This window comes from Spermophilus citellus, assembly GCF_964194105.1.
Source record: "Spermophilus citellus genome assembly, chromosome: 4".
Lineage (NCBI taxonomy): Eukaryota > Metazoa > Chordata > Mammalia > Rodentia > Sciuridae > Spermophilus > Spermophilus citellus.
This window is the reverse complement of record NC_138185.1, coordinates 153,675,054-153,701,083: the sequence shown is the minus strand read 5'-3', so window position 1 is coordinate 153,701,083 and position 26,030 is coordinate 153,675,054. Positions and strand designations below refer to the sequence as shown.

At 37.8% G+C, this 26,030-nt stretch overlaps 1 protein-coding gene across 1 annotated transcript in view; it reads left to right on the top strand.

Annotated features, from left to right (window-relative positions):
* The window catches only part of ARMH4 (armadillo like helical domain containing 4), a 113,801-nt gene extending 87,991 nt beyond the window's left edge, over positions 1 to 25,810 (top strand). Inside the window, exons 6-8 of the mRNA XM_081291387.1 lie at positions 17,764 to 17,795; positions 25,310 to 25,444; positions 25,700 to 25,810. Of these exons, the coding sequence (XP_081147513.1) occupies positions 17,764 to 17,795; positions 25,310 to 25,444; positions 25,700 to 25,768 (236 nt within the window). The 3' untranslated portion in view covers positions 25,769 to 25,810. The remainder of the gene's footprint in view (positions 1 to 17,763; positions 17,796 to 25,309; positions 25,445 to 25,699) is intronic.
* The last annotated feature ends 220 nt before the right edge of the window (positions 25,811 to 26,030 follow it).

Here is a 26,030-nt window from a genome sequence, read left to right as displayed (position 1 = left end):
CTGAGAACGTTTTGTCCAGGTTGATTGAGTTCTTCAGCCAAGGGAATGGGCTTGCACAGTGCCCTGCCATGCTCAGTCACTGCCTGGTACAGTCCCAGGGAAGCATGGTGTGGATACTGCACAGATACAGTGATGGATCTAGGAGGTGGGTGGGGAGAAGTAGGAGTGAGTTGGGAGAACAGGGGGTGGGTGACAGAAGATAGAATTAGTGTGAAGGTTTAGAGGTAAGACATAGCTCATTTTTTTTAAAAAATATTTTTTTTAGCTGTAAATGGACACATTATCTTTATTTATTTTTATGTGGTGCTGAGGATAGAACCCAGTGCCTCACATGTGCAAAGCAAGCGCTCTACCACTGAGCTACAGCCCCAGCTCTGACAGAGCTCATTTTAAGAACTGCAAGCATGCAGGGACTTCCTTGCAAATCAAGTGAAGTAGTTGAGACCTTTCTCTAAGGTCAATGGGAAGCTTTTGAAGGGATTTTAAGCAGGAAGTGATGTGATCAGATTGCCTTTAAATATAAACATAACACTACATGGTACTAAGGTGAAAAATGATGAAGCCTAGTTAGGAAGCTCCAGGTAGGAGAAAACAACAGCAGGAGCTCTTTGTTATTTTTGTCTGATTTCTATTGGAGGTAGTTTTTTTGTTTTTCCTCTCCCTCTGTGAGTGAGTGAGTCCTGCATTTCAGTGTATAAGTCTGTCATAATTTGCATTAAACTTTTGCAAACATCTTTCTCAGAGTTGAAATGTTCGTAGGAGCTGTGGTTTGTTGACGTCTACCTCAAATACCCCTGTATAAACATAAAATCTCACACAGATCTTGGAAGAATATTTCTCTATAATATTGAACCATGGAGGAAGTGGCTTTTTGGTTGGGTTCTCTTAGTGTACATTTGTAACTTGATACAGTGTGTCCTGACACACAGCTAAACCAGTCAGGGTCACTCCAGGTGAACTGGGCTGGCACAAAATAATCACAGAGACAGAGAAATACCTTTTTCTATGGGTTCTGTGACATCTCCTCTGACCCAGCTCCCATAAAGGAGGCAAGACAGGCAATAACATGCCTTGAACCTGGTTTTATTGGGGAGAAGCCATTCAAATGAGGCAAGGGATAGGATTACAAAGGAACAAATGAGTGTAACTCAACTCCACCTACTCCTGGAGTCACACCTCACTATCCAAGAGTGGAGGTAAAGCCCAAGTTATTGCAGGGGCGCAATAATGGTTCAGTATCTCTTGCTCAGGACTTAAGGGCAAGTATTTCCAGAGCGGCTCCCCGACGACAGTGCTAATGGCCTTTAGCCTTCTACATTAAGAAGAAAATGAGCTTATCATTAATAATGTAGGTGGTTATATTGCCAGCTAAATGAAAAATCTCTGGCTGCTTCTTCACAGGAAACTTATAAATAGGTTCAAGGTTTGTTTGTTACTGGGTAAAAACAAATCTGTTTCGGTTGGCGGCTACCTCAGGGCCACATGCACAGTTGGGCAATTCATAAAAAATGTTTCTATGAAAATAGGTCTGTGGGATAATCAGATTTTATTTCTAGTGTCTAATCGATGCTTAGAGTTTTGGGATTTAATTATGTCTGCTGGAAAAAAATACAATTCAATTTCTCTTCCTTCCTTTCAAACATAACTGTAGTATTCATTTTAATTCATAAATATTTAAGGCTTTATAGATATTTTCTAACACAGTACCTGATAACCTATTAGAGGCTCAGTAAGCGTTGGTTGCATTGTTGAATTTTTCTTCTAATTGAGTGGAAACAAATCAGATATGAAACCTGGTTCCATTTCTGGGTATATACCCTAAAGATTTGAAAGTCAGGTCATGAAGAGATATTTGATGCTAGTGCTTTCTGGTGGTATTATTCACCATATAGTTAATTTGTGGCAGCAATCCCAGTGTCCACCGATGGATGAATGAATAAGCAAAATGGAGTATATACATACAGTAAAATATTATTCAACTTTAAAAAGGGGAGGAGATACTGACATACGCTACAACATGGATATGTCTTGAAGATATTATGCTAAGTGAAATAAGGCAGTCATGAAAAGAGAAATACTGTATGATTCCACTAATATGAGATACTTGGAGTAGTCAATATTATTGCGGCGGAGAACAGAATGGTGTTTTCCCAGGAATGGGAGGAGGGAGAATGGAGAGTTGCTGTTTAGTGAGTAAAGAGTTTCCATTTTACAAAATGGGAAAGAGTTCTGGAGATGGAAGGTGGCATGGTTAACAACATTATGAATGTGTTAATTCCACTGAACCGTACACTTTTTAAAGCTGTTATGATGGTAAATTTTATGTTTTGTATGTTTTATCACAAAAAACAAATTGGAAAAAAAGAGAAATGTATGTATAACTTTGCTTTTGGTTCCTCTTTTAAATTTTTGACTAGCAGTTGACTTTTTATAATTGCTCCAGAGAAAAAAACACTTTATCAGAGCACTTGCATTCTCCAGCCATGTAGCAGGCTGACTTGGCTGTGATGTTGAGCAGTGGGATTAGCTGTACAGGGAGCACAGCAGGTGGGTGGGATGTGGAGACTGAGGCATGACCAGTTGAGTATGGAATTCAGTTTTCCATTTGCAATTGGAATATGAGTGCAAATGGAATATGAGTCTACTCTTTCCCACCCAGTGACACCTATGCAGCTCCCAGGAGGGCCCACGTAATTCTTCATCCCATCTAATGTCACTTAGCACTCTGTCTTTCACTTAGGATAATATTTTCAAGGTTAATCTATGTTGTAGCATATATTGGTGGCTCATTTCTTTTTATGGCTGATTAGTGCTCTGCTGTATGTCTATGTCTCTCTCTATCTCTTCATCAATGGATGGAAATTTGGGTTGTTTCTTCCTTTTGGCTACTGTGAATAATACTGCTATTAATATTTGGTATAAGTATTTGAGGACCTGTTCAGTTCTTTTGGGTACATGCCTAACAGTAGAATTGCTACGTTATGATAGTTTTTTTTTTTTTGAGAGAAAGAGAGAGAGAGAGAGAGAGAGAGAGAGAGAGAGAGAGAGAGAGAGAGAATTTTAATATTTATTTTTTAGTTCTCGGCGGACACAACATCTTTGTTTGTATGTGGTGCTGAGGATCGAACCCGGGCTGCACGCATGCCAGGCAAGCACGCTACCGCTTGAGCCACATACCCAGTCCCCCAGCCCAGTTTTATGTTGAACTTTTGAGGAGCTGCCAAATTATTTTCCACCGTGGTTGTATTCATTTACATTTCCACCAGCCACATATGAGTGTTCTAATTTCTCTACATCCTCACTTTGTAGTTTTTTCTGTTCTTTTTAAAAAATGACCCTCCTAGTGGGTGTGAAGTGGTATGTCACTTTGGTTTGATTTGCATTTCTCTAATAATAGATGATGTTCAGCATGTTTTTATATACTCATCGGACATTTGTTTAAATGCAACAAGGTGGGTGAACCATGAAAATATTATGCTAAGTGAAGGAAGCCAGACATAAAAGGTCACATGTTTTATAATTTAATTTATATGACTTTTCAGAATAGATAAATCCATAGAGACAGAAAGCAAGATAGTGATTTCCAGGCACTGGGGAAAGGTGAGAGTGGAGAGTGATTGCTGGTGGGTATGGTGTTTCCTTTTGGTTTGATAAAAATATTTTGGAACTAGTTAGAAGTAATGGTTGCATAATGTTTTGAATGTGCTAAATGTCATTGATTGTACACTTTAAAATGGTCAATTTCATATTATATGAATTTTACCTCAGTAAATAAAAAATAGCTGGTTAGAAGTTTAACTTGGGTTTATAGTTCCAGCAGAGTGGTGGACTGAGTATGCACTTCTACCTCCCACTACAAATATGGAGAAATGCTGGAAAATGATAACAAAATTTTCAAATATACAAATGATCTTGAAAGGAAGTCTGTTATTGCCAGAGAGGCAACATGAAGCCCAAGCAGTAGCCTCTTGAGCTGATGCATGGTGTCTGGGAGAGGGCACAATGGACCCAATACAGATGTTGGGATGAGGGGTGAAGTTTAACACCAACATGGGCTCAAGAGACATGGCCTTGGGCCGGTGGAGGGCAAGAGTCAGGAACTGAAACCCATGCATGAAGAAGGCATTCTGGAAAAACTGCTCCTCAGTGAAAGGGGGTCTAGAAAAGTAATACCCAACACATACAAAACCAGAGAAATATCAGTGGAAATACCTTCTGAGTGGGAGTGAAAAAGAGACACTGAAGCCCTAGGCTTGTCTTCATGATGCAAGAATTCCCTGCTCAGAAATGAGCATGTGATCCTGTTCCAGACGGTGAAAGTCCTGGTGGGCTCAGCACAAGCAAATTAGTAACTGTTCGTTTGAAGTGCCCCTTATGTAATTCAGAGTGTACAAGATATCTAAGCAAAAACCCCACCTCCATTGAAAATATAAGTTCTCAGGAAAAATTACAGATCACTGGAGAAAATAAATGGAAGGGAAACTAAATAAACGTAAGAAATAGGAGGGTAGCTTCTCAAGAACCTGGCAAAGTGGAAGTATGCTTGAAGTGACCAAGAAATAAGGAAATTGAAATTGTCTCTACTCCTCAGTATCAAACAGCTACTACCAGGGAGCATGTGAAAAGCTTGTTTAAGGAATTAAAATGTGGGATTATTCACCTGTTCTCTGTAGTAGTCTGGCAGGCTTTTCCCTCAGGGTCAAGCACTCAAGCAAACTTTCAGGTAATTGGTTTAGATGGCAGAAGTAGTTCTTCCCTTGAGTATTTTGTTAACTTTTTACCATGGTGACCTAAATACCTGATCAGAACAGTTTAGAAAAAGAGGAAAAGTTTATTTTGGGCTCATGGTTTCAGAGGTGCAGTCTGTGGCTGGCCAACTCCATTAATCTGGGCCTGAAGTGAGGCAGAACATCATGGCGGAAGAGCATGGTGGAGAAAAGCTGCTCAGCTCACAGAAGCTGGGAAGGAGAGAGGGGGAGAGAGACAGAAAGAAGAAAGGACATGCAAGGAGCCAGAGACAAGATATAATCCCCTAGGACACACCTGCAGTGAACTACTTCCTCTAGTTGTGCCTGACCTGTCTCCGGTTACCACCCAGTACTCCATTCAAATTATTAATCCACCAAATGGATTAATCCACTGATGTTACAGATCTCATTATTGCTTGAAAGCCCAACCTGTGAACCTTTTTGTAATGGGGATCATGTTTCCAAAATATGAGATTTTTCAGGGGGACTTTTCTATATCCACACCATAACAAGTATATTGACTGTAATGCTCAGGTGTTGTTGTTGTTGTTTTACATATTAAAATCTGTAAACATTTAATGTAAACAATTCTATGAAACCATAATGACTATCATATAAACAAATCCATCTCCTCCTAAAATTCTCTCCCATCCCCTTTAATATTATGATTATGTTTTGTGGTAAGAATATAAGATCTGCTTTCTTAATGAACAGAACCTAAATCTTCTCAATACACATGCATACACAATGATAATCATATAGGTATGTTAATGACATTAATTGGCTTATGGCAGTCATTTCAGAATGTATACATACATCAAAACATCAAGTGGTACACCTAAAAATATACTTTTTAATGAATTTTAAATGTTTAATATTGTTAGCTAGAAGCACTCTGCTGTAATGGAAGTTCTTTAGAACTTATTTGTCTTTTGTAACTGAAACTTTCTACTTTCTAATCATCAATGCTCAGGTGTTCTTAGCCAAAGATTTACTTTAATTTCTCTTGAGGGTACAGCTTGGTATTTGCCCATTATTTTGGGAGTGAAGACTTTTGAACAGGTAAGTGGAACTTTGGCAAACAAACTCCGAAGCTGCCTTGAAAACCACTTTAGTACTCATTCAGTGCTCCACTTCTAATTGATTTCATCTGTTGACTGTGTCAGAGCACAAGGGAAGTGTGAACTTCATTTCATTAAGTAGAATAATGTCAGAAACTCTGAATAAGGGCCACCGGCAAAAACAAGGTCACTTTTGGGGCTGGGGATGTGGCTCAAGCGGTAGCGCGCTCGCCTGGTATGCGCGCGGCCCGGGTTCGATCCTCAGCACCACATACCAACAAAGATGTTGTGTCCGCCGAGAACTAAAAAATAAATATTAAAAATTCTCTCTCTCTCTCCTCTCTCACTCTCTCCTCTCTCACTCTCTTAAAAAAAAAAAAACAAGGTCACTTTTGGACAATACTTATTCTGCCTATCCAAGAACAAGGGAGATCTTTCTATCTTCTAAGGTCTTCTTTAATCTCTTTCTGTAGCGTTCTGTAGTTTTCATTGTAGAGGACTTTCACCTCTTTCATTAAGTTGATTCTCAAGTATTTTATTATTTTTTTTGAGGCTATTGTAAATGGGGTAGTTTCCTTATTTCCCTTTTAGAGGATTTGTCAATAAATGGGATGGATTTAAACTAAAAAGCCTCTTCTCAGCAAAAGAAACATCAGTGAGGTAAATTGAGAGTCTACATTTTGGGAGCAAATTTTTACCACAGGTACATCAGATACAGCACTAATCTCTAGGATATATGAAGAACTAAAAAATCTTAACACCAAAAAATCAAATAACCCAATCAATAAATGGGCCAAGGAACTGAACAGACACTTCTCAGAAGAGGATATACAATCAATCAACAAATATATGAAAAAGTGTTCAACATCTCTAGCAATTAGAGAAATGCAAATCAAAACTACTCCTAAGTTCATCTCACTCCAGTCAGAAAGGCAGTTATTGAGAATACAAACAATAAGTGTTGACGAGAATGTGGGGAAAAAGGCACACTCATACATTGCTGGTGGAACTGAAAAATGGTGCTGCCAATATGGAAAGTGGTATGGAGATTACTTGGAAAACTTGGAATGGACCACCCAGCTATCCCACTCCTTGGTCTATACCCAAAGGACTTAAAAACAGCATACTACAGGGACACAGCCATATCAATGTTTATAGCAGCACAATTCACAATACCCAAATTGTGGAACCAACCTAGATGTCCTTCAGTTGATGAATGGATAGAGAAAATGTGGTATATATACACAATGTAATTCTATACAGCATTAAAAGAGAATAATATTATGGCATTTGTAGGTAAATGAGTGGAGCTGGAGAATATAATGCTATGTGAAGTTAGCCAAACAAAAAAACCAAGTGCCAAATGTTTTCTTTTATATAAGGATGCTGATTCATAATGTGGTTAGTGGGGAGGAGCTTGGAAGGATTAGATGAACTCTAGATAGAGCAGAGGGGAGGGAGGGAAATGGAAGGGGCCATGTGGGTAGGAAGGATGGTGGAATGAGATGGATATCATTACCCTAAGTACATGTATGAAGACATGAATGGTGTGACTCTACTTTGTGTATAACCAGATATGAAAAATTGTGCTCTATATGTATAATATGAGTTGTAATGCATTCTGCTGTCATATGTAACAAATTAGAATAAGAAATATATGATTAAAAAAATAGAGTCACTAGCCTGTCTTTTCTTGACCTCAGTCCTGTGATAAGCTCTGGCTTTTATCAGTGGGAACCCCAAATTCAGATAGGGAAGAAGGGTTTGGGGCCCCTGTCTTGAAGCTAAAGTGGTTGATCAGTTTACATAAAATTGAGAATGAGAGGGACTATCTGTAGGGTTGATGGACTTTATGGTTGCTAAATCCTTATCTGAATATGGATATGGGGTGTTTGTCTCACATGGGAGCTTTTGGGGGACAGCTTACATCCAAACCATAACAATATACAGTTATTATATGTCAATTCAAATAAATAAATGAATAAATAAAAACACGTAAGCCTGAGTATTTTCTCTTTTTTCTAATGGACTGAAGATCAGGTAGTGCAAATGTGAAGTGAGATCTCCTGAGAAGGAGAATTTCAAGTTTTTGAATATCCCTCTTCTGTTCCGTGGTGAAAAGATTTGAAACCCCAATGCTCATTAGAGCTTTCAGAATATCTTAGGCAAGTTGCCTGTGATGGCATATATCTATAATCTCAGTGATGCTAAAGGCTGAGGTAGGAGGATTGTAAGTTTGAGGCTAGCCTCAGCAATTTAGCAAGACTCTGTCTCACAGTAAAAATAAATGAATGAATGAATGAACGAATAAATAAATAAATAAATAAAAGTCTGGGGATGTAGCTTAGTGGTAAAGCACCACTGGGTTAAATTACCAGCACCCATCCTCCTCCAAAAGACAGAATCCTCTGGTAAACAGAGTAAGCAATAAGCAATGTTGTATGACTCTCTTTTGGGAAGAGATAGGAAGACACACCAAGGGATACTTCCTTTTTTATTTGTGTATCATATTATTTCCATATGAAGTTTGTGGCAGCCTGCTCATCACAAGAGTTGTGACAATATGCCTTATAGTTTGTCAGTACCAGTAGCATTAATAAGTGATGCTGGCAGGACATGCTGTTGCTTGTAAGACATTTTCTCTGCCTGTTTCTTGTAGGTGCCCAGTATCATTCTTCAGCTTGCAGTAAAGACAGACATTCCTAATATTACTTGAAAGCAGAGATTAGGGTATCTGGGCTCTTTGCAACCTTTCCTGTAAATATCAGTTCAGGGCCTTCAGAATTAATTGCTTCTTGGATGCACAATTAGTGCTCACTTAGCCCTATGCAAAGAAATAGGTCCCTCTATTCATCGGCATTTTGCTGTTCTGTAATTATGTGAAGAGCAAATGATTATAGAAAGTGGTTTGGTGTGATTTTTAAAGCAGGTAAATTTAGCATCATTAGAGAACAACTCACAGCTATATAAACTCAATGTTTTCTAAAAAACATGCATGTACTACTTAAAACTTGGTAGTTTTATTCTTTGGTGTGTTATGTAAGTTGGAAAAAGCTTTATTTGTTTCTTGCATTAGAAAGGTCACTTACGGTTAAATAACAAGGAAGAAAAAGAGCTGGTCTTCATTTATTTCTTGACACTGTAGAAATGACTCTAATTGGAATTTAGTTACATATGCTTTGAACAAAGAACTATTTCTGATACTTCATTTTTAATTTAGGCAGAATATACACCTTTCCATGGACCAAGATAAAAATGAAGTTTCCTCCGTCATTGAAAGATGTGATATTGAAAATTTGATTAAAAAGACTATATTTATAACCCTTGCAAAATTGAACGTGAGCTAAATGAACCTAACTATGAAGTATATTTTACGCAATGCTACATGGAAAGGATATATTTTAAAAATACGAGTAGCCTGAGGATTTTCAGTTGGAATTAATTTAGATACATGGAGATGGCCACTACCTTGAACTTGGCCAGCATGCCTGCTTTCCTTACCTCTGTTCTTTTCACTTTAATAGTTTGTATTAATGCACAAATGGATGAAATTCATTATAGGCTAGCCTGCCTATATGGTGGCAGAATTAGACTATTGTCTTGGTTTGAGTTCTCCCTAAAAGGACTTCCTGAGACAGAGTTTGGCTGCAAGGGATTATTTGGGAAAACCAATAAAGGGGGCAACATTGAGTGGATTATTTCTGGGACTCGATATGACTGAAGATTCTCTTGAGAATGAGGATGCCCTTCAGGAGTGAGGAAAGCTGGTGTGTTTGCCTGATGGGGTTGCCAGAGTAATGGCACCCTCAAAGATGTCTGCTTCTGCTGCCTGTAACCTATTTGTCTTTCATTTCATCAATGAGATATGAAAACATCTTCATAAATATTTGAAATGAACTCTGCTGGGTTATTTCATGTAAACAGTACAGGGTTCTGCATCTCTCTGACTATTTCTTCCTGGTCTCATCTGGCCCTTTCTCTTCTGCTTAGCCTTTACATGTTGAGATTCCTTAGGATCATGACCTTGACCGTCTGCAGTCTCACTGTGTGATGGATGATTAATTTTATGTGTCAGCTTGACTGGGCCACAGAGTACTCAGACATTTAAGCATTATTCTGGGACTTTCTGTTAGGGTGTTTTTGGATAAGATTAATATTCAAATCATAAACTGGGTGAATCAGATTGCTCTCCCTAAAGTGGGTGGCTCTGATCCAATCTGTTGAAAGCCCGGATAGCACAAAAGTGCTGAGTAAGGGGGAATTTCTCCTGCCCAGCAGACTGCAAGCTTTTCCTGGGACCCAAGCCTGTAGGGGTTTTCAGACTGAACTATACCATGGAACCTCCTGGTTCTTAGGTCTTTGGACTAGACTGGATTTAAACCATTGGTTCTCCTGGGTCTCCAGCTTGCAGATGACAGATCTTGGGATGTCTCTGCCTTCAGAATCAGGTAAGCCAATCCCTCACAACTTTCCATCCCTCTTTGTTTGTGTGTAACCTGTTGGTTTTGCTTCTCTGGAGAATCCTAGCTAATATACACTTTGCATACTAGGGTGACTGATGGAAACTTCAGTTTCCATCAATATGCAGGTGACTCTTAAACCTTAGTCTTCAGCCTATGTTTCTTCATATCCACATCTAAGCCACCAACAAACACACTTATAAGGATATAGTGCAGGTTCTTTAAACTCCACGTATTTGAAATAAACCTTCCGATCATCTCCTTCGGAATCTCTTCCTGTTTTTGCACTGTCTTCTTGTTGACAGCAGCACTGTGTCTCTGACCCCATGCTCAGTATCTTCAGTGTTGTTCATCCTGAGTTTTGAGTCTCCCCCAGGACTTCTGCCATTCAATGGATTGGTGCCCAGTGCTGATCTGTGTGCTGCAACCCTGGCAAGTAGGACTGAGTCAGAAAAATTTGTGGGCTAAAATGGACCTCAAAAATCCTGTTTATTCTCTTTGATTGAGATAGACATATAAGACACACACACACACACACACACACACACACACACACACACACACCCTTCTCTCCCTGCTTCCCCCTTCTCTACCTAAGCTACCAGCCTCAGACATTTTGTTATAGGAACTGGTAAAGTAATGGACTAATGAAATTAGTGATGTTGAACATTTTTTCTCCATATACCTGTTGGCCTATGTATGTTTTCTTTTGAGAAATGTCTATTCAGGTCTTTTGTCCATTTTTAGGTTGGGTTATTTATGTTCTTGCTCTTGAGTTGAGCTTCTTATATGTTTTAGATATTTACCCTTTACTAGATAAATGTTTTACAAATGTTTTCTCCCTTTCTCTAGATTGTCTTTTTTACTCTGTTAGCTGTTTCCTTGGCTGTACAGAAACTTTAGAGTTTGGTAGAATCTCATTAGTCTGTTTTTGCTTTTGTTACTTATGCTTTTTGGAGTCATATTTAAAAAAATAATTCATTGCCCAGCACAGTGTCATTAAGCTTTCCCCCTTTGTTTTTTATTCCAGTAGTTTTACAATTTAAGTCTTAAGTTTAAGTCTTTTAAAGTTTTTTATTATTTATTGTTTTTAGATATAAATAACAGTAGAGTTTATTTTGGCACATTAAACATAACATGGAGTAAAACCCATTCCACTTAGGATCCCGTTCTTGTGGTTGTACATGATGTGGAATTACACTGGTTGTGTATTCATATATGAGGATAGGAAATTTGTGTCTGATTCATTCTACTATTTTTCCTACTCCCATCTGCACTCCTTTCCCTTCATTCCCCTTTGTCTAAACCAATGAACTTCTTTCTATTTTTCCTCTTCCTACCCTCCCTTGTTGTGGGTTAGATCCATGTATCAGAGAGAACATTTGGCCTTTGGTTTTTTGGGACTAGCTTATTTCACTTAGCTTGATACTTTCCACTTCCATCCATTTACTGGCAAATGCCATAATTTCATTCTTCTTTATAGCTGAGTAATAGTCCATTGTGTATATATACTACATTTTCTTTATCCATTCATCTGTTGAAGGGCACCTAGATTGGTTCCATAGCTTGGCTATTGTGAATTGAGCTGCTATAAACATACATGTGGCTGCATCGCTACAGTATGCTGATTTTTAAGTCCTTTGGGTATAAACCAAGGAGTGGGATAACTGGGTCAAATGATTAAGTCTTTAACCCATTTTGAATTAGTGTTAGAAGAGAGTCTAATTTCATTTTTCTACATGGGGATATACTGTTTTCCCAATGCCATTTTTTTTGAAGAGACTATCCTTACTCCCATTGTGTGTTCTTGGCACTTTTGTTGAAAATCAGTTGACCAAATATGTGTGGACTGTTTTATGTGCTCTCTTGTTTGTCCTGTTGTCCCTTGGGTCTGTTTTAATGTCACTACTATGCTGTTCTGATCACTATGAATGTAGCATATTTTGAAGTCAGATAGTGTGATCCCTCTGGGTTTGTTATTTTTGCTCAAGATTGCTTTAGTTATTCAGGGTCTTTGTATTCTTTTATGATTCTTTTTCTATGTCTGTGAACATTGTTATTGGAATTTTGATAGTGATTGCAGTGAATCTATGGATTACTTTGGGCTGTTTGAACATTATAGCAATATTAAAATTCTTCCAACCCACTAATACAGGATATCTTTCCATTTATTTGTGTCTTCTCTCATTTCTTTCAGTAAACAGAACTTTTACCTCCTAGGTTAAATTTATTCCTAAGTATTTTTTTATTTTTTTATAGCTATTGTAAATGGGATTGTTCCTTTGATTTCTTTTTCAGGTAGTTTTTGGTTACCATGTAGCAATGCTATGGATTTTTAAATGTTGATTTTTTTTATCTTGTAACTTTACTGAATCCATTTATAAGTTCTAAGGATTTTTTTTTGGTGTGGAATTTTTAGGATTTTCTATAGATAGGATAATGTATTTTAAACTTATTATTTTCCCATTTGACTTATTTCTTTCCAAGATGCATATTTTTAATTTCTTTTTTTTTTTGCCTAATTATTCTGGCTAGGACTTCCAGTACTAAGTAGAATAGAAAGGGCAAGAGTGGGCACCCTCGTCTTACTCTTGCTTAATCTTAGAGGAAAAGCCTTCACTTCACCACTGAGCGTGATATTAGCTTTGGACTTGTTGAGTGTAACCTTTATCGGTGCCTACCTTTTTTTCAGTGTAACTTCCCTATTTGAAGGAGGCCAGAGACCTCATTATATTGGTCTTTTTGAATTTGCATTAGATAAAATTTCAAGAAAGAAAATAAGCCAGAACCAGTGGGATTAGAATCTATAGCTGTGGGCTAAGGAATTAGCCAAGTGGAAAGGGCTCAATTTCTTGTGTTCCTCTCTATCAGCAGTCTACTACTAACTTCAGTTTGCAGAATTTTACAGAATTTTGTGAGTTTTAAAGAAATGTGTTCCTCTTAATTTAAAAATAGTAAGAAATCATATGTAATTTGGCACATCCTAAAAATATAAGGGATGAAAGAAAAATCACTCATAATTCTACTACTGTTATTTAATTCAGTTAATAGTTTGAAGTGCATTATTCTAATTATACACATAACTTTTTTTTTTTTGTGCTGGGAATTTTACCCAGGACTTCACATGTACCAAGCACACATACTCTACCACTAAGCCACAGCCCAACCCACACAGTTTTATCTACAAACTTGGGCTCTTAATTATTTTGAAATAATTTTGTTTTCTTTTCTTGTTTTGTCATAGAAGTTGATTTTTTGGGAATCACATCTATAGTATTCCTGACCAGCTTCTTCATTTTTTTTTCTGTGCTAGGGATTGAGCCCAAAGTCTCCCACATGCTAGATAAGCCCTCTGTCAGTGAGCTACATTCCCAACCCCATGATCAACTTCAAAATAATTTTATTTTCATATACTATTTCACTCTTAGGCTATTTCATAGCCTAAGGTTTTGTTTCCCCTTGAGTTTTTAAACTAATCCTCTGTTGTTGGATATTGATATCATTTGTTTATATTCTCCTTCCTACTATAAAACTTGCAGTGAATATCATTTAAACAAAATTTTTGTGCATACCCATGATTGATTGTTTGAGATTCACTTATAACAGGAGCTTTAAATAAATATATATAAACTTTGTAAAAGTCTTTTATGATATTGATTGCAAATCTTCCCCTTACTTTCACATCTCTAAAAAGCTATTTCAATTTATACTCTTTTCACCCATGTGATGTTTTTTACTCTTTTTAAAAAGCAAAACACAGTTGTTGGCTCTCCTCTTTATAAATAATTGTCTTTTAATTGAACATTTTTCTTTCTGATTTTCTCTTCTTTTTTTCCCGACTTTCTCTCTCCTTGCCTTTGTACTCCTTCATCAATTTATATTCCTTAAGTTTAAAATGATCATTTTTTAAGCTTAATTTTTATTCTGCCTTGCACATTTTGCTGTAGACAGTTTACAGAATCCTTATGAAAGATATCATGATTACACAAATATTGTGAACTCACTTAAAAGCGATTAATATTGTTGAAAAAAGAAAAAATGTTTATTAAGCACTTGAGTATCCATATTATGCTGAGGACCCTGGAAGATACCCGAGAAGGGCAAGGCATGGTCCCAGGGGCCTCACATTCTTAGTTGGGGAAATACAACCAATCTCTAATCTCTAATTAGTCATTTCTCTAATCATATTCTAAGAATTGTGCTTCTCAATCTTTTTAGATCCATATCTATGAAAATACTTGCTCACTATCCTCTGTGCTTTACCCCTCTCGCCAGCCAAGAAGATTTTGCCTGGTTTTTCTTTTTCTCTATTACAAATTACAGAATTAGATCCATTGAACATCCTCTTTCAAATTACCTGGACACCTAGGAACTTCCTGTTCTGATGTGCCTTCTTGTCCCCAGTGGAGAATTATTTCCTTAGAGAATCATCCAAAGCAAGACTCCATGAAATTGACTCTAAGAAGCTGAATATGGGCAGTTTCCAGGACAGGCCTGTTTTGATGAGCCCAGACCCTGATTATCTGTGCCTCCTTTGCTCTTCTCTGGGCACCCTTGTCCTACTCTATCCTTGTAGTGAGTCAGCCTGCCCCAGCTTGGCTCCTCCACATCAGCACATGCTCATACCAGCAAGCCTGCTCTCACCTTCCCTTTGTAATAACCACCCTACTCCCTGATCCCAAACATCTTGCTTGAGGTTGGGGTTCTGCCTTGAATCCCAATAGTTGTCTTTCTTGCTCTATCCCTCACTCTTTCAGTTCCTTCGTTTCTTCTTGTCATCCACTCTCATCACTGACTTGATGGCCTAACCCTTTCCTCCCTGGAACTAGGTCCCTTAATTTCTACTGATCCAGGGTAGAGCACAGTGCCTGGTCGAACACATTGTGCATAACAAGTATTTGTTGAATGGCTGAATGAATTGGAAATATCCTCTTGTTTGAATTTAAATATGTCTTGGGCATAACTGAGGTATATTAACCTAATACTAATATGTCTTTCTTCTTTCCTTCCTGCCCTAGAATTCTTATTTTTGTTTTCCTACCATTCTGTGTCAAGTTCTGTACTAAAGTTTGCACGTTATTTTTGATTTTCACAACAATGTTTCAAGACATCTGTTGCCATCTCCATTTCGTATGTGAGGAAGCTAAGGGTCCACAAGTTCACTGGTTCCTCCAAAGTCATTCAGTGAATCAGTGGTGGGCTTCATTTCTTCTTGGACCCACTCCAGGAATCTCCAGGGACTTGCTCCTTCTGTCCTTCCCATGACCCTGATCTGATCCTGATTGATCACCGTCCTCTTTGTCTGAATCCCAGTTGTGACCTGTGGAGTTGTGAGGGAAGGAAAAGGCTGAGAGGTCTTGACCAGGACCTTTACCAGAGAGATTGAAGCCAAGAACGGGGGGAAGGGGAAGAGCCAAAGGTTTGTCCACATTTTCAAACTGAGAGCGGGCAAGAGTGATGTTAGCACCCAAAGGAATGGGTAGTAGGGAAGTCTTGCTCCTGGATTGTTAAGTCAGGCTTGAGTTTCAGTGACTATTCACTGGGTAACTGTTATGATTTGGTATAAGGTATCCCCCAAGAGCTCGTGTGTTAATACAGGACTATTCAGAGGTAAAATTGTTAGATTGAAAGCTGTAACCTGATCAGTTTGAATGGTCCGACTGGGGTTACTGTAGGCAGGTGGGTATGGCTGGAGGAGGTAGGTCCCTGGGGGTGTGCCCTGGGAGGGTGCTCTTCCTCGTGGCCCCTTCCCACCTCTCTCTCTCTGTTTCCTTGCTGCCTTGAGGAGACAGTTCTCTCTGCCATGCCCCCCGCCCCCATGTTCTGCCTCACCTTGGGCCCAGAGCAATGGAGTCTGCCGCATATAGAATGAGACCTCTGATTCCAGGAGTTGAAATAAATTTTTCCTCTTTTCAGTAGTTCTTGTCAGGTATTTAATCACAGCGATGCAAAGGTGTCTAAAACAATAACTGTGTATGATTCTCTTAGCTTTTCTGAGCCTCAATTTCCACTTATTTTCCCTGAGCATAGTCTTACCTGACTCTCATGCTTGTCAGTTTGCTGGTCAAATGATGCGATAGACGGTAAGGTACAAAGCCGTATACACGAGTCAGCTGCTGTAAGTAGTGTCAGATGTGATATTACTGGAGTCACATTGTAAATGGAGATGCCAGCTTCTTCAGTTGACTATGTCTATGCCACGGCCAGCAAATGATGATCCATGGGCAACTCTAGCTTGTCTACTGTTTTATATGGTTGGTGAGCAAAGAGAGCTTTTTACATTTTAATAGGGTTGAGAAAAACCAAAGAAAAATGTTCATGACAGATAAAAATTACATGAAATTTGAATTTCATTATCTATAAATAAAGTTTACTGGAACATAGCCAGACCCATTTATTTATATAACATCTATGTCTGCTTTCATACTACAGCAACAGAACTGAGTAGTTGTGACAGACGATATGCACATAAAACCTAAGGTATTTACTATCTGGTTCTATAAGGAAAGGTCCCAGAGATGAAAGAAAGTTCAAGGATATCTGAAAAAATTTTAAACTAAATTCTCTTTCTTGATAATAAAGGTAAAAATGAAGATGTGTTTGTCTTTTTCCTCTTTTTTGATGCTTTAAAAATGAATCCTTGCTAATAAAAATATTTCAAAAAATGAACATTTATTCAGTGTTGGAACATTATTTTAATATTGAAGGCAATTAAGTTTAAAAGGTTTCCACCTCAAACCACCCTTAACATGGCTGTTTCAACACGTCTTTATTTTGATCGGTGCTTCTTTCTACTTTTGGCATCCATATTTTGTAATTATGATCCATATTGTAATTATGATCTGCGTATAATTTCATAGTTGATGCAGTTCTTTCCAGTTGGCTTTCATAAATATTACTTGATTATTATTCTTATTAGTCATAGTGGTTATGTTGCCATAGCATGGTACAGTTCACAAGCTGCATGTGTTTCAGAAATACTTCTTGTTCTTGCCTTTGATCAGATTCTTGCATCTTCAACTGCGACTGTAGTTTTGACTCTTTGGAGCCACAGCCAGGCCACCCTGGTTGTCCCATATCTTCTGTTCTCTGACATTGATCCAAGTGCCACATTATCTTAGAGCTTAAAAACAAAGAAAGATAAGAAATAAGGCTAAAGGAAAATTGTCAGAGAAAAAAGTGAACGTGATACTGTAAAGGTGACTTCCTTTCTCTTTCTCCAGACATCCCCAAACTCAAAGTAGTCATTAATACTAGAAAAACTATTTAGCAAGCAAAAATCTTTGTTCACTTAATAATGACTGAAGGGTTGTTTTCTCTGCTGTATTTCTAAATAAGTGGGCATAAAAATAAGACCATTATTGTCATTATGTTACTATTGTTGACATATTGTATTTTAGACCCCAAATCCCTTCAGTGTGTCCAATTAACTGAATACTATGAAATCTAAGTAAAAGACAGCCAGTAACATTTTAATCTCTTATTTTTTCCTAGTGAGAAGCTGGATGGAGAAACTAAAAGATAAGGTAAGAAAAATCTCTTCTTTCTTGACTTATCTAGAAGGGCACAAGGTTTTGTGAAACAAAAGATCTGAGAGCTTCCTTATTTGATTCCAGAGATACAAGGCCTCCTCCAGGTACCCAGCAGGAAAGAACCTTCCTTCAGTTTCCTTCCTGTAGAACACAGGAGACACCTTAGTCTTTGAAGGTGTCTTTATAAGGGGATAAGAATATACCTTGGTTTGTATGTTCAGCTGAATAATATTCTTGACATAATCCAGGTAGAGTTTCTTCTAGGGAGTTTCAGCAATGTAATCCAATTTGGTTTGGCCTTTACTGTCCCAGTGTGACGTGACAAGAATCTACTTTGTATGTGTAGTTTATTATAGTGCTGCTTCTCATCAAGTGTTAATAAGCTGACCTGTCTGGATGGCCAACTATGGAAAAATATTTTCCTACCTTGTATCAATTCTGCTGACATGGAGATTGACAATATTAAACTTCTTTCCAGGTTCATATTTTCATTTTCTTTTGATTTTCAATGCTCTCCAAGTTTTCACTTTTGATTACTTCTTAATTTTAAACTGGAATTGCTCATAAAAATATTGATAGAGTCTTGAATTCCTTGGTGTAGCCTCTGTCAGATTCTATTATCATAGCCCAGCTCAGACTTAACTGGGGGTTTTGGTTAAATGGAAATCCTTACAATATCAGATATTGAGTTACCTCCAGTTCTCTAGTCTCAATATATTTTCATTTGTGGCATTTCATATATTTTTATTATTTGATTCATTTCCCCATATTTAAATTCTGCTATTTATTTTGCTATACTCAATGTTAAAGGAGAAAAAATATTCAGTTGCGATTAAAATGATATAACTAGGTTAATTCTCACTATTATGTTTCTGTTTTTCAGTATAATTTACATATACATAGCTTTTGAGGTGAGACTGTTATGTGTTTGTTTATGTTAAAAATGATGTTGAAAACTTTAAGGCTGCTGAGATTAGGGGAGACCAGTTTATTATTTGTAATGGATCCAGTTGTACAGACTGAGCATGATTTGGGTGAAGAAAAATTCAAAAGTGTAGAATTGGACATATTTATATTGGTAGCACTTCTTGTTATTGTTCAGGGGGAAATATGATTCAAAGACTAGTAAACAGGCTAGGAATCCAAATACCAGTTTTTTTCTATAGAAAATATCCCTCGGAGCTATAAAAAAGGACAAAAGCCAGTCTCAGCAACTTAGTGAGGCTCTAAGTGAGTTAGTGAGACCCTGTCTCAAAAAAAAAAAAAAATTTAAAAAGGGCTGGGGATGTGGCTTAGTGTTAAGTACCCCTAGATTCAATTCCTGAGTATGGTGGCAGGGGTAGGGACCAAGCAAATAAAAACAAAAACAAAACAAAACAAACAACCAAGAAATTAATTTTGGTATGTAACCCACTTTGAAATTTGATATTGCAAAATTTAATACGCGCGTGTGTGTGTGTGTGTGTGTGTGTGTGTGTGTGTGTGTATTTAACTTTCAAAATCTATGCAACTTTAGAGATAAAGTTTCTATTGTTTCTTCCTATGAACCCTTTATTCTTATCTTGACTCCAAAGACTGGCACTTTCTTGCTGACCCTTTTCATCAAGAGAAACAATTTGATATGTGGCCCCTTGTTTTCTGGCTTATTTTGAAGTTTCTCCAGCTCTCTTCAATTTATTCTCTAGCATTTCTTTATTATGTCTTAATTTAAAAAATTGGAAGAAGAAAATTTAAGCCTCCAACAATGGTGGTCATATTTAATGTCTGTATCTTTCTCTTTTTATTTCTTTTTGGATGGACTCATTCTGATCTTCCCCATATCCCTCTGTCTTACATACTTGAAATATTCATTGCTTATCTGATGTGTCCATTCATATGTATATACAATGTATGCATCTCCTTCCTCCCTTCTTCATCTACCATCCACAAAAGTCTTCTAAGTCATCATCTGCAGAATTTGAGGGCATAACTATTATCTCTTTAATGAAAGTCTCAGAATTCCTTAGAACTGAATTCTAAACTATGTATTTAACTTGGCTCTTCAGCCAAGCCAGAACACCCTCTTGTTTAAGCTTTATCAATTGTTCCAGTATTGATTCTCTATTAGTTAACTGGGCTCTAGAAAGGGTGGTGTTTTCAAAAGTTCTGAATTGCCCCTTTTGTTGTTGTTTAGTCTTTCCATATTATTTAGGACTTAGATCAGCTATGAGTTAGGACAACAGCTTAGCCAAGACAGATGTTTGTTTCTTATTTATTAATCTGGAGATAATAATCAAAGGTTAAATTTGGATTGACATAGCAACAGGGACTCAAGCTGCTGCTGTCTGATGCTTCACTGTTTCTGACCTTCATTCCCAAGGTCACCTTATGTTCTTGGGTGGCAGTTCCAATTTGGCTATGTACATATTCTAGCTAGAAATAAAAAGAAAAAAGGGAGGTTAACAATACTACTTCTTTTTTTTTTTTTGAACCGGGAATTGAACTCAGGGGCACTAGACCACTGAGCCACATCCCAGCCTTGTTTTGTATTTTATTAGATATAAGGTCTCACTGAGTTACTTAATGCCTCGATTTTGCTGAGGCTGGCTTTGAACTCTTGATCTCCTACTTCATCCTCTGCTGCGATTACAGGTGGGTACCACTGGGCCCAACTTACTCCTTCCTTCTTAAAAGGACAAATTAAGGCTCTCTGTCATTCTTAAAGGACGGTGGATAAAGGGTCTTCCCTCCTTTAAAAATTTATATTACAAAGTTTTTACATTAAAATAACATGCTTATGGGACTGGGGTTGTGGCTCAATGGTAGAGTGCTTGCCTAGCATGTGTGAGGCACTGGGTTTGATTCTCAGCACCACATATAAATAAATGAATAGAATACAGTTCCATCAATATCCAAAAATATTAAAAAAATAACATGTTATTTTAGAAATTTTAAGAGAAGGAAAATAAAAGAGAATACTACTTTAAGATGATCATTATTTATTAACATTTTGCTATATTCCTCCAGACATTTTTAAATACATTTGTGTGTGTGTTCTTTTTACAACATGCTGTACATACAGTTTTCTAATCTTTATAGTTTTAACTTGCAATGAGTTCATTGTATATATCCCATGCAATCAAGTATTTCTGACTACATCATTAGTGACAGATGTGCTTTGTTGCACAGTGAGAATGAGCCACAGTTGATGTAACCAGTCTCATTAGGAAACACTGACAATGAAGTAAATGCTGTATTTTTCAGCATTTCAGGAAAATAGAGCCCTATGGTTACAAATTAGGGTATGAGCATTGAGGGCCAGAATTCAATGAGTCTAAATTCACTAGAACATCGGTCTTTTTTTTTTTTTTTTTTTTTTTTTTAGTGGATCTGGAACATTCTAGAATGTACAAATAAGCATTGTTCTCTTTAGAAGAGTTACTTCTACACAAGGCTATCTAAACCAAAACAAAACACTAGCCCCAGTGCTTCTGGTGCCAAGAGGGAAACCCTAATCCAGTTCCCACAATACCACCAAAAATGTCCATTGATAATAGAAAGAAGTGGTTGACATTTATTTGTGTATCAGGCTAAAAAATTTGCATGGGAATTGAGGCCAACCCTTCCAATGTCTTTGTTTCCTTCAGCAACATCTTGTCTCTAGATGGAATTCAGCTCCCTTTTAAAAGAACATGTCTTGGAATTTGCCCATGCCATGAACATATCTTCTTGGTGAAGTTTATCACCTGGCCATACCAAGCTTCATGGAAGCCAAAGAACAGTATCTTTATTTTGTACCAAGTCCCAAATTGGAAACCTTATAGGGATAGAAGAAGAAAAATGAACATCGAGGGACAATAACACTCAATAACCTTAACCTTTTGGGTTAAATATCCAAGTTAATGATGCTCGTTAGACAAATCTACCTTGGCTACCTATTGATGTATCTTTTCAACATATAAATGGCATTTTCAAAACTGAAGACGCAATATCTATTTTAATTGTGTAATAAATATCAGCCCTGTTGTGGATGTCACCAAGACCGTTCTGTTTCTTCTAGCTTTAGAAAGGCATTCAGAAGATGAACGTCCCAGATGAGACTTCAGAGCAGTGATTCTTCTGTGTGGTCTGGACCAGTGGCACCAGCATCATGTGGGAGCTTCTTAGATATGCAAATTCTCAGACCCACCCTAGACCCTCTATGTCAGAAATCCTGGGAATAGGGCCCAACAATCTGTGTTTTAGCAAGTCTGACAGGTGATGCTACTGCATGCTCAAGTTGGAGAACCACAGTTGCATCCAAATCCTAAGGGCACTGTCCCAATCTAGCAGGCTAGACACAGCAGTACCATGTATCATCTGGTTTTCTTAGAGCTTTCTTGACAATGGAAATTCCTCAACAAATCTATTTGCCTAAGAAGGGAGGATGCTTTTCTCATAAACTTCAAATAAGAAACCCCAAATCCCAAAGCCAAATAAATAAAAACAAGTATTTCTAGTCATATTTTGACTATAATCTACTTAAAATAATTTAAACTTGATTTGGAAATAATTTAAAATTTGTGGGCAAGCTACAAGAGGAAGAATAGTACAAAGAACATCCCTACCACCTTTTATTTAGGTACACCTATTGTTGATATTTTCCACATTTGATTTATCACCTGTGGCACCCACACCCTTTTTTGTGAACCATTTAAGGACAAGTTACTTATATCATGATCTATTTACTATTAAATACCTCAGTTCCTAAGAATAGAAATATTTTGCTAGTCAATCTTAGCTCGGTTATTAGCTTCATTCCCTGTGTCAGTGATATAGTACTTATATGTCATCTGGCATCTACATTTCAGTTTTTTCAATAGATTCTAAATGCCTGTATGAAAGCATTTTTTTCTCCTCCAGTACAAGATTTAGTCTTGGATTATATAACATATTTAATTGTCATGTTTCTTTAGTTTTCTTTCATCTGAAACATTTTGTAGACATATTTTATCTTTCATGATTCTGGTATTTTAAAAGAACAGTCCTTTTTTAAAAAAAATAGAATATTCTTCATTTTAGGTTTATTGGCTGTTTTTCTTGTGATTAGATTCAGGTGATGCCTTCTTGGTTGAAATAATCCCTCCGAGGAATTGCATCCCTCCCAGGGTGTCATTTCTGGAGTCGCATACACATCTAATAATTTTGAACAAACAGAAGGTACTAGTCACAATTTATAACTTAAAACATGTGTATATGCCATCTTATTAATCTTCATTTTTAAAGAAATAAAATCAGAGGCAATTCTAAAAGAAGAGCTTGCTTCCTCTTATTAGTTTTCAAAAAACACTTGAATTATATTTGAAGACAATGGATTGCTTTGCTTCCATCTTGTAATTTTCTTGTCATTTGAAAGCAAGGCAGATGTTACCAGAAAAGAAAAAAAGAAAAATAAAGCAGGGAGTACAAAAAAGAGAGATTCAGTGAATTCTTGTAGAATCTGCATGATTTAAAACTCTAGAAACAAGAAGTCCAAATGTGTCAATAAGAATAAGGAGTGGTGTGTTTTGGAGTGTTCATGTTGGTGGAGTGGGGTTAAGTTCCATAGCTGGTGGAGACCCATGCAGGGGTTGCTCAAGTTGACCTTCCAAAAAGCCGAATATCGTTCTCTGAATGCATAGCCCTGAAAAGTCTAGTCGACTGGGTTTCTCACATTTCTGGTGAGAGCACCCCAAGTTTTCTTTTGTCCAGTGTTTTCCTACATGGAAAATTACAGAGTGTTTTAAATAAGCCTTAAGCGGATCTGGAAGAATTTTGGAAAAAGTTTGGGCTTCTACAAAGCATATTAATTTGTTGAAAACTGACTGGGCTTTGTTTCTTGAGGAAAGATACTTAGTATGCTGGTGAAAAAATGCTATTGTTCTCAAATTAATGGAAAAATTTCCATATTTTGTCCTAACTTAAGACTTTGAAAGGCAGAACCAGTGAGGGAATTGGCTGAGCACAAGAAGAGGCGCTTGTCTACCTTGGATTCGTAGCTAGAAATGTTAGGAAAGGGTCCCAATGGCACAGACCAGTCCTTTAGGAAAATTTTATTCTGTGCATCTCTCTGTTTTTTGCTTATACTGAAAGATAATAAAAATAGTTTGTGCTATATTAAAAATTAAAGAAATAGATAATTGAATATATCCCCCTCCTCCACGTAAGACTTACCTAAAGTACTTATTTTAGTTTAAAAAAAAATTTTGGGGGGTACCATGGATTGAACTAAGAGGCACTCAATCACTGAGCCACATCCCCAGCCCTATATTGTATTTTATTTAGAGACAGGGTCTCACTGAGTTATTTAGTGCCTTGCTAAGTTGCTGATGCTGGCTTTGAGCTCTAGATCTCTTGCCTTAGCCTCCCGAGCTGTTGGGATTATAGGCATGTTCCACTGTGCCCAGCAAAAAAATTTACTTATATATTTTGTTTAGATAGGCTTCTAGGGAAACAAACTCACATCTGGGTTTTCCCATGAAGGCTCTGTAGGTTAGTACATACCCGTAGCCCATGGGTGTTTTATTGGCCATCATGCAGGGGTCCTCTGTATTATGATGGGCTTGCCCTGAGCATGGGTGGATCCTGAGCTATTTACTCAAGCCCAGGGATATATGGGGATCTCTCTGTTCTTTTAGAACCAAAGTATCTAGAGTAACTCTTGATGGTCTTGGGACATGCATAGGTTTGATACCTCCAGGATCTTTTGGAGGTGTCAATGCTGTTGGCAGGGATCTTTGTGCCCCTTCTGCCACTGCCTTTCTCTGGGGCTGGGAACACTCAGAATTCTCTCCCCACCCTGTGCATCAGTCTTGTCCACTGGGCAGATTATCCCATTCATAGAAGTGAATCCATCCATCTTACGTACATGCTTTCTCCTCGTCCCTTTTTGCCTTTTCTGTAACATCTCACACCCCTCCTTTCCTCGGCAGGTTCTTTTCTTCCCTGTTGTTTCCAGCCACTCTCACATTCTGCTCACTTACAAGCACTTTGAGCTTTCCTTTCTTGCTGTAATGCGAAGGGAGGGAGGGAGGGAGGGAGAGAGAGAGAAAGAATATCATTGCTGCCAAGGCCCTTCTTTTACCCTCCAAGGAACACAGTATTCCAGAGGACACTCCAACCCCCTTGAAGCTCCACTCAGGCTGTTTCCAATTTATAGCATTTTAATAGTCCTGGCATTCTCAGAAGCTCCCTTTATCCATCTTTAATACAAATTATATTTCTGTCATTGATGTTGACAAATGTGCATAAGCACATGGCTGGAGGGGCCACTAGATCTGGCTGACTGATTTCAATACTTCACTTCTAACTATTTGAAATATCCCCAAATAGTCATACCTCTCTCTGTTGCCTTCTCTTTAGAAAGCACTTTTTTCCCCCTAGATTCTGTTTTATTTGATAACGGAGCAGAGAACTCAAAGCCTCTAAAATCCTGCTGCCATCAGCAGAAATGAGGAACCCAGGGCCGTGGTCTGTTCAGCATCCTGATGTGTGTTTCTTTTTCTACGCAGGCTGGCTACATGTCTGGAATGCTGGTTCCTGTAGGGGTGGGGATAGCTGGAGCCTTGTTCATCTTGGGGGCACTCTACAGCATTAAGGTTATGAATCGCCAAAGGAGAAATGGCTTCAAAAGGCATAAAAGAAAGGTATGGAACCAACGAGAGCAAAACCTAATCAGTTTCAGAACATTCTTTGCTTATCTAATTTGCTTAATAAAGTACATAGGGTTTAATGGTGCACGAATGGTGTTGATGAACGGTGTTGACGTGCCCAGTGATTTGGATTAGCTGCTGCAGCTGCTGCCTCGCTTCATTGGTTAGTGTGTCTTTTAAAGTGGGTCTGTTTCTCAGCTTTGTTCTGTGGCAGAAAGAGTTTAATGTGTTTCTGTTTTCTTTCTCTAGCAGAGAGAATTCAACAGCATGCAAGATCGAGTAATGCTCTTAGCTGACAGCTCTGAAGATGAATTTTGAATTGGACTTGGGTTTAATTGGGACATTCAATGATGTTGTAATTTTATTTTTATTTTGGGGGAAAAAAGAAGAAGAAGAAGAAGGAGGAGGAGGAGGAGGAGGAGGAGGAGGAGGAGAAGGAAAAACAACAACTTCTTATTGCATTGCTGCTATCAGGCTGTCAGTTCTAGTACCTGCTGGGTAGTAGATTTTTCTTGCACTGAGCAGAAAAGGCATGCTGTAAACTAAATGTAACACACAGTGTTTGGTTATTCTGTAGTGA